The sequence below is a fragment of the Leuciscus leuciscus genome (assembly GCF_965113295.1).
Source record: "Leuciscus leuciscus genome assembly, chromosome: 4".
In the NCBI taxonomy this organism is placed as follows: Eukaryota; Metazoa; Chordata; class Actinopteri; order Cypriniformes; family Leuciscidae; genus Leuciscus; species Leuciscus leuciscus.
The window spans coordinates 30,575,390-30,592,435 of record NC_138728.1 but is presented as its reverse complement, the minus strand read 5'-3'; the positions used below and the strand labels follow the sequence as shown (position 1 = coordinate 30,592,435).

Genomic DNA, 17,046 nt, shown 5'->3' with positions numbered 1-17,046 from the left:
GCGTAAGGTATCTTACGCAGTACTCGTTCCCTCTTCTAGAGAGAACCGAGGTTACGTTAGTAACCGAGTACGATTTATTATTAATGTTGCACAAAGTTGTGCTGCTTAATATTTTTTTTGAATCAGTAATACTTCTTTTCAGGATTAATTTATTATCAAATTAACACATCCATGCTGAATTAAAGTATTAATTTCTTTCAAAAAAAAAAAAAAAAAAAATACTGACCCCAAATTTTTTTGTGTAGTGTGTATTGTTACAAACGATTTCGATTTCGACTTTTATTCATCTAAGAATAATGAAAAAAAGTATCAGGTTATAAAAAAATATTAAGCAGCACAACTGTTTCCAACATTGATGATAAATCACTGACACTGAATTTGACTGGAGCGGGTGGGCCACAGTATGGGCAATATTCAACCAATTGAAAACATAGAACTCTAGATAAACTTAATCAATCTTAAAATTCAAACTTGTAAATATGTTCATCATTTATTTATGAGTTTCTAGGCTATTTTAAGTCATAAAGTGAGATGGATATGTTGAAAGTTAATGAATGGCTTGGGTTGAAAGGTTGGTTATATTAATGATTGCAGTCATTGCACTAAGTGGGGCAGTGGGTCTCTGAGCCCTCCCAAGCTCAACAGCGCCCTGCATTTTTCCAATGTAAATCTGTGGTGAAAAATGGAAATGCAGCACGCTGTAATTGAGAGCCATATGGGCAGATATGAGACTGCCCCGCCTGATTTTACGCTACGTGAACGTAGTTCCGGACAATGCTATATCATTCCGCGTCAGCAAAGCTTGTGAGTCTGTCAGTTAAGCAAACACATCAGGAAACCTCCGACAATCCCGGTGTTTTTAGAGGTCTTGTGGATCTTGTTGCTTCCCTTGACACTATCATGCAGGAACATCTTGAGCACACCACTGTTTTTAAGGGTACCTCTAAAACCATTCAGAACGAGTTAATGGAAAGTTAAACTCATAGTAGTGTTCCGTTATATTGACCCCGCTAACACTGTTAAAGGGGAACTGAAACGAAATAGGAAGTAAAGGTGATATAACAGATGTGTTATCATTGTTATTTGAGGTAGGACACTTAAAACTGCTGAAGTAGTTACAAGGGGGGAAAACAGTGATGTTGGTTTGTTGTTTTGTTACTAGGGTGCAGCCATCTTGAGCTTCAACGGTCCGTGACGTCACTGGCATGAGAGGCAACCTTGACCATTCCACTCACCCCTTAGTTGTTATCGTGATGTTCACCTTCACCGTAGATCACCTTGCTAAATTAATCCAACATCGAGGATGCTATCCAATATAAGCAATATCCATCGGCGACACCCGCAAGATACTTGTTACTGTGATTTCAACCGCTTTCAAACTGTGTATGAGAGATGCGGCGGCGCACCTAGCCAGTTTAAATTTGACGAGCGCACACGCCTAAATGCAATGCACAGACAGCCCCTTTGGGGATCAATAAGGTTATATACATTTAGATCTCTTTCCTCCTCTACTACTTTCTCCTATACCACACTTTGACTATAATGTCTGCACTCTAATCCTCTAGAAATAAATAGTATTGATGACTGATGCAATGGTAAGGTCTCCTCTGTAACGTTAGCTTGAATGTTATTCCTCATTACGTAAATCGCGTTGGATAAAAGCGTCTACTAAATGAATACATTTTTATGTAAATGTTAATATAAATGTAGACTACAGAAAATGACAGCATCAAACGATCACACATGAACATACTGTCAAAATCAGTCAGTTCAGTCAGAGCAGCAGTAGAGTAGCCTGGCATAGCGTTAGTAGCCTACAGTGGTACCATGCCAGTGACGTCATCGAACACGGCTGCGCTCTGATAACAACAAATGTAAATTTCAGTATTGGGAAAAACTTCATACATGTTTTGTTTTTAATATTATTTTTGAATTCATTTGTTTACAATTTAAATAACCAACATGTTATCGAATTATATTTTGTTCGTTTCAGTTCAGCGATTTTTTTGGTTTTAAAACAACGGACGGTCCCACTAATGCCGACTCGATCTCTAAGGTGCTATTAAAGCAGTTGTGTACAGTTTGCTCTCCTGACAGTGAGTTTGACAAGGGGAGACTCATTGCACAAACATTTGATGGGGCTAGTGAGATGAGAGGAGCATCTGGAGGAGTGCGTAAGAAAGTGCAAGACATTTACCCGAATGCACATTTTGTGCATTGCTATGCACACCAATTAAATTTGATAATGGAGCAAGCTGTGTCCGTAGTGGCACCTGTCCGATGTTTCTTCTCTGATCTTGGAGGCTTTTGGTCTTTTTTTTTTGCGATTGCCAAAAAGAACACCCGTTCAGCTGCGATCTTATTCGACAACATGCGTTTTTGTGAAGACTTTTCTAAAGAAAAATTGAAAAGGGCTGTTGATGCATACCCTATGTAAAATCAACAACGTCTCTAAACAGAGCTCTCGTTGATTTATGACAATTCCGGCTTCGGCGTGTGTGGAGGTGCAGTTACATTTTTCACATGCTCACAGAAACAATGAAACTCCTACGTATCTATCCTGATCACAACGCCAATGAAAACTGCAGAGTCTGAGAGATGTTTCTCCACCCTTAAACGAATTAAAACATTTCTTAGAAACACTATGTCACAGGAGCAGCTAAATGCATTGGCGATGCTTTCAATTGAAAAGTGCTTAATGCGTGAGATCCCTGAGTTCAACAAAGCAATTAGTTTAAACGTGCTCTTGTAAATAGCCTGTAGCCTAAATAAATATGAATAGATAGGCACATACCAGACATTTCTACATTTCAGAAAGGGAAACAATTGCAAAAGAGCAAACAATAAAATATAATTAAAAAAACAATATAAAAATAACCTGTAAATACTTTACTTACTGTTTGTGTTTGTTTTGTTTAATAACGCAGTTACCCATGCTCATTGATAATTGTTCAGAGAATTGGCTTTGTTTTCTTCTCCCACATTTTTCCCCTCGTAACATTCTAAATCAATATTCATACACAATAAATACTACATTCATTCTAAGATAACATCCTATGCAGGCGCGCTGGAAGCTGTTTCATGGAAGGGGGGCTGGGGGCTGAGTTGGAAAATATGTGACGTCATTATGTTGTGGCTGATGACAAGACATGAAATTTCTCTGTACTGTATATGTGTTGTAGCCAATAAAGAAAACATTTAGTTTCATATTTATGTTTAAATATTATAGGCTAATGTTCTTTTTTAATTGAATCAATGTTGATTATGAAAGTGAGCATATGCAGCATGAGAAAGATATGATGCATCATGAGATGCGCAATATGACTGGAGACATGGAGTGGGTAAGACATGATTTTGACCACTTCATTGAGTTTTGTTTTGTAGAAAGACTATTTTTAAAAGATTTTCGTTTTGTATAAATTGTATCTTAATTTTGATCAATGTTTTATCAACCAATTGCCTGTATTTAATAATTAAGAAGCAAATATATAGCAGACAATGTAATAAGGCGCCGGCACAATCACTTGCATTGCACGTGAGCTGGAGGGCGCCGAAACTCAGCTTGTGCCTCACAGATTTGAGAAATATAGGCTATCTATTATAGAAAGCTTGTAGAAATGTCTACTTTTAAATGAAACTATTCAAAACGAAAAGAAATAGGCTACTCTCTGATTATGTAATCCATATGAAATGTGCATTTCTCTCTGGGGTTCATGGCGAGTCCACATCGCCAACTTCATCTTTGCAGCGACACAGAAAACGCCAGTTTATTAATAAACAATTAAATGTCTCCTTGCTATTTTTGACACATTCATACTTTTGCCGGTTCTTTGTGGCAAGCTTTATGCATGCGGCCGTGCGCTTGAGTGCGGCTATATGTACACACTCATTATCCTGTATATAGCCTATTTAAGTAATAAAATTTATATAAAGGGGCGATTTGTCCACTAATGGCTTAAATGAACAACTACTAGTCGACTAGAAAAAAACGTTAGTCGGAGGCAGCCCTTATTCCACATATTTTCGAACCAGCAGGCCATTCTGGGTTGAGCGTGCGACCCTGCGTAATGAGCGAGGGAGCGGAATATTCAGAAATGCGCTCTCCGCTCACGAGCTCTGATCGGAACAAAGCATGACAAATTCAAACTTTATTTCATTTTCTCCGTAGCTTGAACTCTCACTACATTAGGCATAAGAGAGTTAGTTAACGCTGTCCATTTATTTATTTTTATTTCACGTTTTTAAAGTACAATATTATGTTAGTCCACAGGGTCCGTGTACTTGGCGGCCAACGGATTTTCGTTTAGAAAGGAAAAAAACAAAAACGAAAAACGGCCGGTTTCCCAATTACCGTTAGTAAATAGGAAAACGAAAAACGGAAAACAACCCATTATTCGTTTTTTGTTTTGATATTAAAAAACGGAAAACGAAAAACAATCTCGTTATCCAATTGTCCTTGATGTGTTTATAGATGGAAATCGGAAATCAAAATACGTATGTATAAAGTCGTAATCCTTAATTCTGCATTGGTATTTTTTCGTGACCCGGAAGCGATCTTAAGTAGTAAGCATGCTGTCATAGATACACCTATGAGCGGTTGTATGCTAGATGTCGCCTTGGCTACGGCAGTTCATTGGAACGAATGCGTATATTTTAATGATCACAATTAAAGTTTTAATTTTATTAAATTGAACAAGCGCAACATTCAGCATTCAATCAAATATTCTAAAAGATGTATTATTAATAATAATGTTATTTCAACATAATATCTCGTTATTTCGACATAATATGTGTGCGTGCAACAAGCAAGATGTGCATTTGTAAATCCGGTGACGCATGCATTGATTTTTATTAATAAACTAGTGTTTTCTGACAGTGTCGACTGCAAAGATGAAGTTGACGATCGCCGTATCCATAGTGAACGCACCTATAGAGAGAAATGCACATCATGGATTACATAGCCTTTTTCTTTTCGTTTTGAATTATTTCGTTTAAAGACATTTCAAGCTTTGTGTATTTGATGTAGGGGAGCGCGGGGCACAACCTAACGCGGGGCTAGTTGTAACACGCTTGTTTTAAATACTTCCGCACATACTTGGATGACGAAACTTTGTGTATTTACTAGTTGCCATATCAACACTATATAGAAACCACAAAGGTGTGCTACATGGAACATATATCAAATCAGCAAAGCGATAACACAACATTTACAATCCTTACAAAGTTGTGGGAGTTATTTACAGAAATTATAAAAATTATAAAAACGGCCTCAGGTCAAAGTCTTCATTCAACCCTTTTGGAGCTAAAGTGTCCAGGGTATAGATCCAAAATGCTTCTCTTTTGAGTAACAGACAGTTTACATCTCCTTCACGGGAGGGCTGTTTCACAAGTTCAATACCACAATATCTGAGAGAGGAAACATTATGAAGGGCTTGTGAGAAATGCACCGCTACTGGGCTTTTGATGTCATGATTACGAATATTTGATCTGTGTTCTGAGATTCTTGTTTTCAATGGCCTAGTCGTTTTACCAACATAGGCCAAGCCACACGGGCATTTAAGTAAATAGATGACATTCTTTGTGTTACAGGTAATCACACCTTTGATGTCATAGAGTTTTCCAGTGCGTGGGTGATTAAATGTAGTGGTTTTATGTGTGAAATTACATTGAGAGCAGTTGCCACATCTGTAATTCCCAACGGGGATAGACTGCAAAAAATGTGGTGGAGTCAATGATGGAAGATGGGCTCTCACCAACAAGTTTTTGAGGTTAGGTGCTCTCTTGTACACAATGCGGGGTGATGTAGTGAAGCATTTTAGTGCTGGATCAGAGTCAATGATGTGCCAATGTTTTTTAATGATGGATTCAAAATCTCTGCCAAGAGGTGAGTATTGGACAATACAATTAACTCTAGACTCAGAAGTTCTGGATCTAGTGTTACTAAGGCAATCAGTTTGCGATATATTTTCAAAACGATTATGTGCTTGGGTAATCCATTCCTGTTTGTATTGTCTCTGTTGAAAACGTTTTTCTAAATCAGCTGACTGGGCTTGGAAATCACTATCAGCACTACAGATCCGGCGGATGCGACTGAACTGAGACAAAGGCAGACTCTTCTTGAGTGGAATAGGGTGAAAAGATTGTCCATGAAGAATAGAATTTCTGTCAGTACTTTTTCGGTACAAGTTGGATCCCAGTCTATTCAAGTCTCTGTAAACAAGGATGTCTAAAAAGTTCATCCTATGTTTGTCAAATTCCATTGTGAATTTTAAATGGCAACTGTTTGTGTTAATAAACTCATGGAACTGTTTTAACTGAGTCTCAGAACCGGTCCAAATGAAAAAAAGATCATCTATATACCTCCTCCAGTTGGAAATTGAGGGTAGATGTGGATTGCATAGTTGATTCAGGATGATTTCCCTTTCAAGGAGTCCGCAACATAGAGACGCAAAACTTGGGGCCATTTTTGCTCCCATACTCGTACCTGACACCTGGAGGTAAAAGTCAGAGCCAGAAAGAAAATAATTAGAAGTGAGAACAATTTCAATGAGGTCCACAATACAGGAAGTGCTTGGGGTGCAGCTAGAGCGCTGATTTAAAAAGAATTCTACTGCCTTTAACCCTCCTTCAAAGGGTACGTTGGTGTAAAGAGACTCAATGTCCATGGTAACCAGGAAGCAATGTTCATCTGATAATTGAATAGATTGAATCATATTAATGAATTCCATGGAGTCTCTTACATAGGATGGAAGAGAGGTGACAAGTGGTTGGAGAAAATGATCTACGAATGCAGCAATTTTCTCTGTTAGAGATCCAATGGCTGCCACGATGGGCCGTCCTGGGGGTACATTTGTATAGGTTTTATGGATTTTAGGGAGAGTATACAAAACTGGAGTGACAGGAAAGTCTACTACCATGAAAGCATGTTCTAGTTTTGTGATTTCTCCAATTTGTAGGAGGGAATCCAACTTCCCCCTAATACGCTGTTTGAACTCCTGTGTGGGATTATAGTTGAGTTGATTGTAGAAGATCGTATTGCTCAACTGTCTCTGAATTTCCCCATCATATGCTGTCCGGTCCATGATGACAATAGCACCACCCTTATCTGCACTTTGGATCACCACTGACTTATCATTTTTTATAGAGATCAATTCCATCCTCTGATCTTTAGACAGATTATTGGCTACCTTATATTCCCTCTTTTTGCCTAATAGGAGGGAAACATCCTTCTCCACTAGTCTGCAGTAAGTATCTATTGATGCATTTCTTCTATGAGGGGGAATAAAGGTGCTTTTACCTCTAAAAGGAGTCCTTGGTCCAGCAGGAAACCTGGAACTTAGTTCACTCTCCCGTTCTAACACTCCGGCTAGGCCTTCTGGGTCCTCAGTACCTTCCGTCACAGTGACAGTGGAGTTGGAAGAAAACGTATTATGCTTGCTGAAAAATTCCTTAAGTCTCAATGTTCGGAAAAACTTATGAAAGTCTACAATTGTATCAAAATCTCGACAATGTGTGGTGGGAACAAAAGACAGTCCTTTACTTAAAGCAGTCAAACAAGTGTCAGATAGTGGTTTTCTAGATAGATTGATCACATTTTGTACCTGTTCCGTTTCTGTGTCTGGCGTGTCCAATATGGCTCTCTGGCGGGAGGCGCTCTTCCCTCGCCTGCATTTTTTCTTGCTCCTGTATATGGAGGTTTCGGTTCGTTTCTTCTCACATCGTCTAAAAAAGAGGCACTTGTCTGAGAGTAGGCGCTAGACTCTGAATCATATTCCAGGTCCGTTGTTGACTGATGTGGATTATCCCTACGGATAGTGTGTCTTATATATTTTCCGCGTGCATTGCTGCTCTCAGGCCTGGATCCACGATTTCTCCACGGAGGCGGGTTTCTCCATTGATAGATTCTCCCACTATCGTAGTCAACAGCGTCTCTCTCAAATTTCTTTTTCTTCGAAGCTGTAATTTCTTTAACCAGTTCATTTTTGTGGTACTCACACTCGTCAAGGAGCTGTTTATATTTATCCGGGTCCGTGTGCTCGCTCTCTAGTTGTTGTTTAACTGTAGTTATCTCCTCGCGCACTGTCGCGAGATTAGCAGACGCTTCCTGGATGGTGAGAGCCATTAGGTCAAAAGAGCATTTGTTGAGTATTTCGCTCCAGCGATCGCAGAATGTATCATTGTGTTTACTAATAATAGGACCTTTATTGATCCTGAGTCCCCTTGGGATTCTCTTAGCCCGCATATAGTCGCTGAGCGTAACAGCATGTAAATACAAGCGTGTCTCTCTTTCTTGTAATCTCTCAAGTGTTCTGGACGACACTCCAGCAGGTTCTCTTGTTGAGCTGCTGAAGAGTGAGTCTTTAAAGATGATACGTGAGTAGTCTTCTCGAGAGAACTCAAAAGTTGCAGAGGCATTCGAATCCATTGTCTAAGTTGTGTTGATTGACTGCACCAATGTGGTTACTTGAATTCAGGAGTCATAAACGGAGTGCTGTGCCGGTCAAAATACGTGCAATAGAGTTCAAAGGTACAGCACGCACATCCAAAGCCATAAAACTGGGTGCTGGCCAGACAGGTGATTGCAAAGATAAACAATGAGTCCGCACACCAGAAAATGCTCCTTAGCAATTTTAATGGTTGCTCACCACCACTGGCGATGACAGCCCCCCTGCCTGCCATACCATACCACACCCACTTCCCTCCCTTCTTCTCACAGCCACCACGCCCATTTAAGTTGCATTTTTCAAAAAGATTGTGAGCTAGACTTGAGCTGAAAGAGGGGGGTTTCATGACCCTTTAAACGCCTCAGATATAAAGTTATTCGCTGTCAAAGTGACGCCAAAATGAATGGGAGTCAATGGAATGCTAACAGCAGGTGATGGCTTGTTAGCCAATGGCGGCTCCCGGGGGTGGTACGTAATTCGAGCGCTGGATTGACCCCCTAATAGTGACACATCCGGTCTTCATTGGCATGTGCCACTGACATTGTCGCAAAACACCGAGCCGTGGAACATGTCACAGTATGTCATGACACCTCCAGTAGTGACTGACAGATGAATCGAGCAGCTGTACTGACATAATTGTGACACAAAATCATAAATAACCTAATTTAGTGATATTTTAAATATTAATTAAACACATTCAAGTCAGTAATATTTTTTTTCAAACATGTTATTTGTGTCACTTCTGTATTTGAGTGGAATATGCCACTCAGTGTTTTGTAATACCAGTGCTACTTTATGTTGTTTATCACACAAAGTCGCAAACTGCCCATTCTAGGAAAGACATAAATCTCTCATGGGTCACTACGAATAACGCATTAACAGTCGCAACCGTTACTGTAAACCTTTATTTTTGCATGATGTGTTACGAAGTGGAGGACGCAGTAAGATCCATTTGCAGCTTTATTAGAATAATCAACAGGCAGGGTAAATCAGGGGCAGTCAGAACAATGAAGATAATCTCAAAGCAGAAACAGATAACAGGCAAGGGTCGAGGCAGGCGGCAGGAATCACAGTCCAATGAACAATCCGGGTCGAGACAGGCAGCAGAAGAATCAGAAGTCAATATAAACAATCCAAGGTCAGTAACAGTTCAGCAAACACAGGGAAAACGCTCAGAGATTGTACGCCGGGGCAATGCAATACTTCGCAGAGAAGTGGAGTGTGGAAGTGGCTTTTATGTGTGTGTGAATGAGGTGCAGGTGTGTGTGTAATCAGTGCAGTGCAGGTGTATGAAGTAATCAGTCCAGGTAGATGCAGGATGGAAATTGTAGTCTGTGAGTAAATATGATAGTCTGGTGTGGAGTGCCCTCTGGTGGCTCTCAAGGGCACTCCAGCTGGTGACCGTTATATGATGATTGTAGATGACCACTAGCAGTGTTTTATTATGATTATCCTGTTTCATACTTTTATTTCATGTGACTTTTATTTTGACATCATGCTATCTGCATGGGGGACTAATCTCCACGCTCACTCTCACACTCGTTCAATAAAAACACAAGAAGGCACGAGAAGGCACGTTACAAGACGATGCATGTTTAGAGTCAGAGATTGGAAAATATTACTGTAACCTTCAACTAAAGTGTTCTTTGAAGTGTTATACTACTCTGTGCTTGATTTGTTTTGGCAGTAATAATTTGAGATTCATTTATGAAGTTGCTAGCTATCTCTCCAACGTCCAAGTTAAGTTAATGGCGGCAGCCTTCCCTGGATCACCACTCTCTAGCACCCTTTGATATGCGGTATGTGGTTCGTTGTAATGTACTATTTCATATGAATTCATTTCATACGTTCATGTAAATGGTAATGAGATTCATTTCATTATGGCTGTTGCCTGCTATGCTGTTATCAATGTGCTTCTAGCTTGCTAAAGTGCATTTGTCAAAGGATTATTTTGTATCTGGCTAAATTGCCTTTGTTATTTTCCTTTTAAGTTTTCACGGTGTTGGTGCTATGCACACTCGTCTGAATTAAAGTGCACCCGTATGGAAACACTCCCAAGCCTGTTTATTCCAAGTTGAAGGGCTGCTACAGTGAAAACTCGTCGCTCGATGTGGAGTGAAACTCAACTCGACGTTAGAAGGACTGCCATCCGCCATTCTGTGTACAATACTGCCACCTTCTGTTCAAACGCCCTCACTTCAACCGGCACCCAGACAAGATCGGTCTATTTCGTTTATGCTGATTGCTGCATAAAATCACAGGGACTCTTTGATTGCGAACAGTGATATTTATGTAATGGACTGAAGTCACCTTTATAAACAATATACTGTACATGTTTGATTCTCTGATTTAATCATACATTTGAAAGGTGAATTTAAAGATACAGAAGGGTAATTTCATTTAAAAAAAAAAAAAAAAAAAAAAAACTATTGAACTAATTGAACCTGTTAAAGGTAAATTCATTCATGGGTAAATCTGTATGATAGCATTCATTGCTAAGCTGTTTGTGTGTTAGCCTACATTTTTTGTTGATGATAATCGCCCAGTGCATGTTTGATATTAAGTATTTGTTGAGTTATTAAGCTATATTTCAGTAATTAAACTGTAGTTCAGTAGTTCAATATAACCAAACAGCAACACAACTTCAACAAAATGTCACTTAAGGAGGTTCACTTGTGTGTTGTAGTAACCGAGAGTGAAATTGGTGTGTTGTCCTGGTGTATTGCAGTTCATCTTTTGTGTGTGCTTGGGTGTCAAAACAGCATTATAGCTTTGCTATCAGATAGTGATTTTTTTTTTTTTTTACTTTGTTTTGGTATTAAAAGGTATTGTATTGTATTTATATTATATATTTTTTACCTTATGGAAAGCAGTAGGGAGATTGAGTCACCTTTTTCTTTTGTAATACATTAATAAAAAAAAATGACTAAATGTAATCCCTGTTTTTGGTTAGTCAGGGAGTGGAGGGAAGCATATGTTGTTTATTTATTTTCTTTTACCTGTGTAGGTCATTTAGTTCTCCTTCCAATAGTAAGTTTCCTCTTTTGTTTGTTGTTTTGGTGACCTTCTCCTGAAGATTGAACACTTCTACACAAATCTTTTTACTCTTGTATCAAGTTTTGGGGCAGGGGGCTGAAGGGAACCCTCCACGTTTAAGTTTTGATTAAATTGAATCCTGTTACGCTCTCCCAACCCTAGACAGGGAGAACTTGTAACAACTAGTAATGAAATTCATTCCATAAAAAATTTAATAAAAGATTGCTGAAAATACTCACAAAGCTCATTCAGACTTTGCGCCAGATCTTCATCAAAATATAGATCCGATAAAGCAACTTATGTTGATCTTCAGTCATGTTTTAGCAGCATGGTGCATTTTAAAGATCGCCCGATGCATTTGCAAAACACCTTTTTTTTTTCTTTCTTTTTTAACCTTTCTTGGCGTAGAGTGTGGCGACCTCACCGCCCATCCTGAGACGAAAATCAAAGGATGCAATCAGCCAAGTCATGCGCATGACGTAAAAAATGCGATCGGCTGTGCAGGGCTAGTAACCCGCATGGCTTAAACAAAACTACTTCGAAAGTCACAAAAGAAGTACCCATTCCGGGCGACAAACCGCCTTCGTCGCGTCGCTGTGCGATTAATTCGCTCATGACGGTGTATACACCTGACAACGCAGCGATAACACAGGACAACAAAAATACCACCAACTCGGCTTCCCACCGCCACTTCTCCCATCGTAAAACAACCAATGTAGCAACATACAATGTCCGAACGCTACGCAGAACAAACAAAGACGGCAAACTCTCAACACCTGAAACTTTCAAACAATCAGAAAGATTTCACCAGCTCATCTATGGCTGTGAAGACAAAAATATAGATATTGTAGCAGTACAAGAGCATAGACTACCAGCCTCAGACAACATCAATACCTATACAGAAACCTACAACAATAAAGAATGGCGATTCGACTATTGCTCAGCAACAAAAACATCTCAGGGAAATCATGTCGGAGGAATCGGTCTTCTTACAAACAGCGAAGCAGCCAAAACTATGACATCAACAACTAAAGTGTCAGACAGAATAATGAAAGCGAATTTCGCTGGCAATCCAACAACAACTGTCATTGTTGCATACGCACCAACCGAAGAAAAGCCAAAAGCAGAGAAAGACGAGTTCTATGCCAAGTTGTTAAAGTGCGCACAAGAAGTACCACCACACAACATGCTTGTCATCGCAGGTGACTTCAACGCAAGAATCGGCCTCGACAGCAGTATATCGAACCCGAGAGCAGTAGGCAAACATGCCCTACACGAGAAGACAAACGACAATGGCAGTAGACTTGTAGAGTTCTGCGAGACAACAAACACAAGATCTGCTCAGTTCAGATTCCCGCACAAGAAGTCTAGAATCTGGACTTGGCAACCCGACGCTAACAGAAAGGAAAACGATGACAAAAATCGAGCACAACTTGACCACATACTTATAAGCGGAAAATGGGCAAACTCAGTGAAGAACATTCGAGCATATAACACAGTAGACGTCGGCTCAGATCATCGCATAGTCAACGCGCAAATAAGAGTCAGTCTGCGCGCACCAGTCGAAAATAAGAATAAGAGACCAAAATACGACTGGAGGAAGCTAAAAGAGAATAACGAGCTACAAAACAAATATGCGATCGCAATCAAAAACCACTTCAGCGTGCTAAGCGAAGACGATCAAGACGTACAAACTAAATATGACCACTTTGTAGCAACCATCGAAAAAGCAGCTAAATCAACAGTCGGTCTGATCAAGAAAAAAGCCCCTAAAAACTGGGTCTCAAGCCGAACAACAAACTTACTTGATCAACGAAACCGAGCCAAACGAGACCGAAAAGAAAAGCAAGAGTGCCATGATCTAAGTCAAAAGCTTCTCGAGTCTTACCAGCAGGACAGAATCGCCTTCCTATCAGAGAAACTCGAGCGTCTCAAGGAAGCTGCGAAAGCAAACAGGCTACGAACCACATGGGAAGTTATCAATGAGATCAGCGGCAAAACAAAATCAATAAACAAGCATAAAATGAAGAAAACAGATGGTAGCGATATCAATTCTCCTAAGGAACTGCTAGACGAATGGCAAAATTACTTCAAAACTCTACTGAACAACGAAATAGTCACGGAACATCTACACATCGAGCCAGCTACCAGAGACTTAGAGATCGATATAGGCCCATTCACGTTCGACGAAGTCAAAATGGCCGTAGACGAACTCAAAAATGGCAAATCACCAGGTTGCGACTACCCCATTACCGCCGAAGCTCTCAAATACGGAGGCCATCACGCAGTCAGACAGCTGTGTAACATATGCAATGATGTCTACATGCAAGAAAAAGCACCAGAGCAATTCACCACCAGTCTCATCGTTCCATTGCCCAAGAAAGGCGATCTTACACTGATGAATAACTACAGAGGGATCAGCTTGATGTCGATCGCGGCGAAAGTCTACAATAAAGTTCTTCTTAATCGAATAAGAAAACCAGTCGACGACATCATGAGAAAGAATCAAGCAGGATTTCGAAGAGGAAGAGGATGCACCGAACAAGTTCACATACTTAGACGAATAATCGAGGGCGCCATCGACAAGAACCTAGACCTCTACATCATATTCGTCGACTTTAAGAAAGCATTCGACTCGCTCATACGAAACGTCATGTTCGACATCTTGCGACACTACGGAATTCCTGATAAAACCGTAAGAGTGATTCGCACTATCTACAACAACTCAAAAAGTCAAGTAATGGTCGAGGGCAAGCTATCAGAACAGTTCAACATCTCAACTGCCGTTCTTCAAGGAGTCACACTAGCTCCCTTTCTATTCATCATCGTCATAGACTTCGTCCTAAAGAAAGCAGAACAAGAGCATGCAACATCAACGGGCTCACATGGCTTCATGACGAATCTATCTAGATCATCGAGATATCCAGCCACTTCACTGTTCGACCTCGATTTTGCTGATGATATTGCGCTGCTCGAGGGCGGCGACAACACCAAGCAGCAAAATCTAGAAAAATCGCAAGCTCAACTTCAAACAACAGCAAAGTGGGCAAAACGAGTAGGACTTGAGGTCAACATTAAAAAGACGGAAGCATTTAGCAACCAAGAGCTTGCCGGGCCAGAGATGCCGATCAACTTACATCAATTCATTGAACTCGACGGACAAAAAATCGAGTGGACAAAAGACTTCAAGTATCTTGGCTCTTACATCGCGTCGAGCGAAGCAGACATCAGAGCACGAAAAGGACAAGCGTGGGGAGCATTCTGGAAAATGAAGAATGTATTTCTATCAAAAACTCTTCCAATCAAACTCAAACTAAACATCTTTGAAGCGGCGTGCATCTCCATCCTCCTGTACGGCTGCGAAAGTTGGATCATCAACCAGAAAATGTAAAACTCACTCAACAGCTTCGCCACCAGTTGCTACAGAATCATGCTTGGCATCAAGAAAATGGATCGAATAAGTAACAAAGCTGTATACGAAGCAGTCGAAAAGAACCAGCTTATCCTTCAAATCCAACAAAGACACCTACGCTTCGTCGGCCACTCACTTAGAAGAGACCTAAATGACCAAATTAATAAATATGTGTTATATGCGCCCGAAGAACGACATGGCAAACGAAGCAGAGGAAAGCCACGCACATCATATCACACATACATCGGCAAACTAATCAACAATGACATGCCACCAACTGCTGACGAGATGCGAAGAGCTGCTAGTAATCGAACAGAATGGAGAAAGCTTGTGACCGACTGCAGACCCGTATTGTTCGCAGCCGATTGATGATGATGATGATGATTTTTTAACCTCATTCTTTTTTCAAGGAATACTTTCATCTCAGCATGATGTATCTGATCCCTGTTTTTACGACTCTGAAAAAACATATGCCAGATCTCTTGCTAGATCCTGTCAATCTCTTCAGATAAGACCATGCAATAAACTAATTCTACCATCCCATCAAAAGATAAAAAATAACACTTGTAGGATGACACCTCGTGGAATCAAAACATCATCGTAGACGTTGCGACGCCGTGTGTGTGGGTGCGACTGCGGGGTGTTGGGTAACTCACCGCGATGGCTGAGATATGCTTAAAAGTCTTTGGTCTAAACAATTAAATATAACAACGTTTGTGACATATAAGCAGAGCATAGCATAACAAGTTTATTTATATAGTACATTTCATATGGATATTCAAAGTGCTTCACATAGAAAAGGTATACATATAATCACAAAATAAAAACAAGGAGGATTAAAGTCCCACTCCGATCATATTTTGAGCTATTTTTAAACATTCTCAGTGGTCTTTAAATGATGATTATGTCGTTTTTAGCCAAAATCACAAAACCTGTGCCGTTTTCTGGGACTTCGCTTCAGCAGAGCGGCAGTAGCTCATTAGCCTCTGCGTTGTGGGCGGAGCCGTTGGCTGAAGCGAGATACATAGGCAGCAACAGCCTCTTTCTGTCTTTCTTTCTTTCTGTCAACACAGAAAACATTTCATCACTGGATAGTTTTTTTCGTTTAATTAAAGTGTTGTTTTATGTCAGCTGAATGTCCGGAACGCTTTTCAGAGAAGATAAGGCAAATTATTTAGCACAATTCACACCCAGCGGCAATTCAGAAAAAGAAGAAAAAATCTCCGAATGCTCCACATGAAACTTTGGTCTTCCGACCTTTTACCGCCGTGTCGATTTATTTTGATTAATATGTGCGAGGGAGAGAGAGCAAGACAGCGCTTAGTTTGGAGACGGTGAGGTCTTGTTTACATTTTCGCCTGGCTCTGAAGACAGAGAGTGCGCGCGCGCGCGTCCGGGTCTCTCTCTCTGCTCGTTCTTTCATTTAAACAAGCGCAGCAGTTCATCTACATTACTCACCGATCAAATAAGACTTTGGCTGGACAAAAATTCACTTTGGCGGGCGCTAAAACAAGTTCAATGCAGGAAAATTCATGCGTGAATTTAACTGAGTAGTACATGACCATGCACTCGCACAAATGCGACCACATAAAATTTTAACTCGCACATTCTCAAAAAATGGTCGCAGTCTGGAACCCTGGAACGTAATCCATTCATCTCTCACAGCAACATGTTTTGGTAAAGCATGAAAGCTAATACCAATATCTCTCCTCTTAGCATTGCAACCCGCTACCGCACATAGGTATTGATCCGCCATCGTCTTCTCTACTCCTCAGAACCTGAGCGTGCGGGGCGAAGGGGAGTATGAGCTTGTGGCCCCGCCCAGTGGAGTTACTACGTCACAACTCCAGTCTATTTTAGCCGGCATTTTAGCGTCTGCTACTGATTCACAGCCATTTGAATGCAGAAATACTCAGAAATACAACTTTGAGCTTATTTTTCTCAAGATATGTCCTCTAGCATAAGAAAAATGCCACAAGAACATGTTAACACCTAGAAAAACATGATTTTCATCGGAGTGGGTCTTTAAAGGGATAGTTCACTTTGAAATAAATTTTTGGTATGTTTTAGCTTACCTCAAGTGCATCCAAGATGTAGGTGTCTTTTTTTCCGCAGTAGTTTCAATTTTGATATTTTTAGGTCAAACCATTCTTG

At 40.3% G+C, this 17,046-nt stretch overlaps 2 protein-coding genes across 2 annotated transcripts in view; both read right to left on the bottom strand.

Moving 5' to 3' along the window:
* LOC309497634 (uncharacterized protein) overlaps positions 1-17,046 on the bottom strand; it is a 141,478-nt gene that overhangs the window by 37,444 nt on the left and 86,988 nt on the right. The gene's annotated exons all lie outside the window — the stretch shown is intronic.
* Positions 5,208-8,642, bottom strand: LOC309498088 (uncharacterized protein). The gene is made up of 2 exons (XM_082168601.1): positions 7,298-8,642; positions 5,208-6,491 (listed from the first exon to the last, which is right to left on the bottom strand). The coding sequence occupies exon 2, from the start codon at positions 6,474-6,476 to the stop codon at positions 5,256-5,258; it is 1,221 nt and encodes a 406-aa protein (XP_082024727.1). The 5' UTR covers positions 6,477-6,491; positions 7,298-8,642; the 3' UTR covers positions 5,208-5,255.

Bases quoted from the DNA above. Each gene is read 5' to 3' on its own strand.
- LOC309498088 (XM_082168601.1), bottom strand. From the start codon at position 6,476: ATGGGAGCAAAAATGGCCCCAAGTTTTGCGTCTCTATGTTGCGGACTC.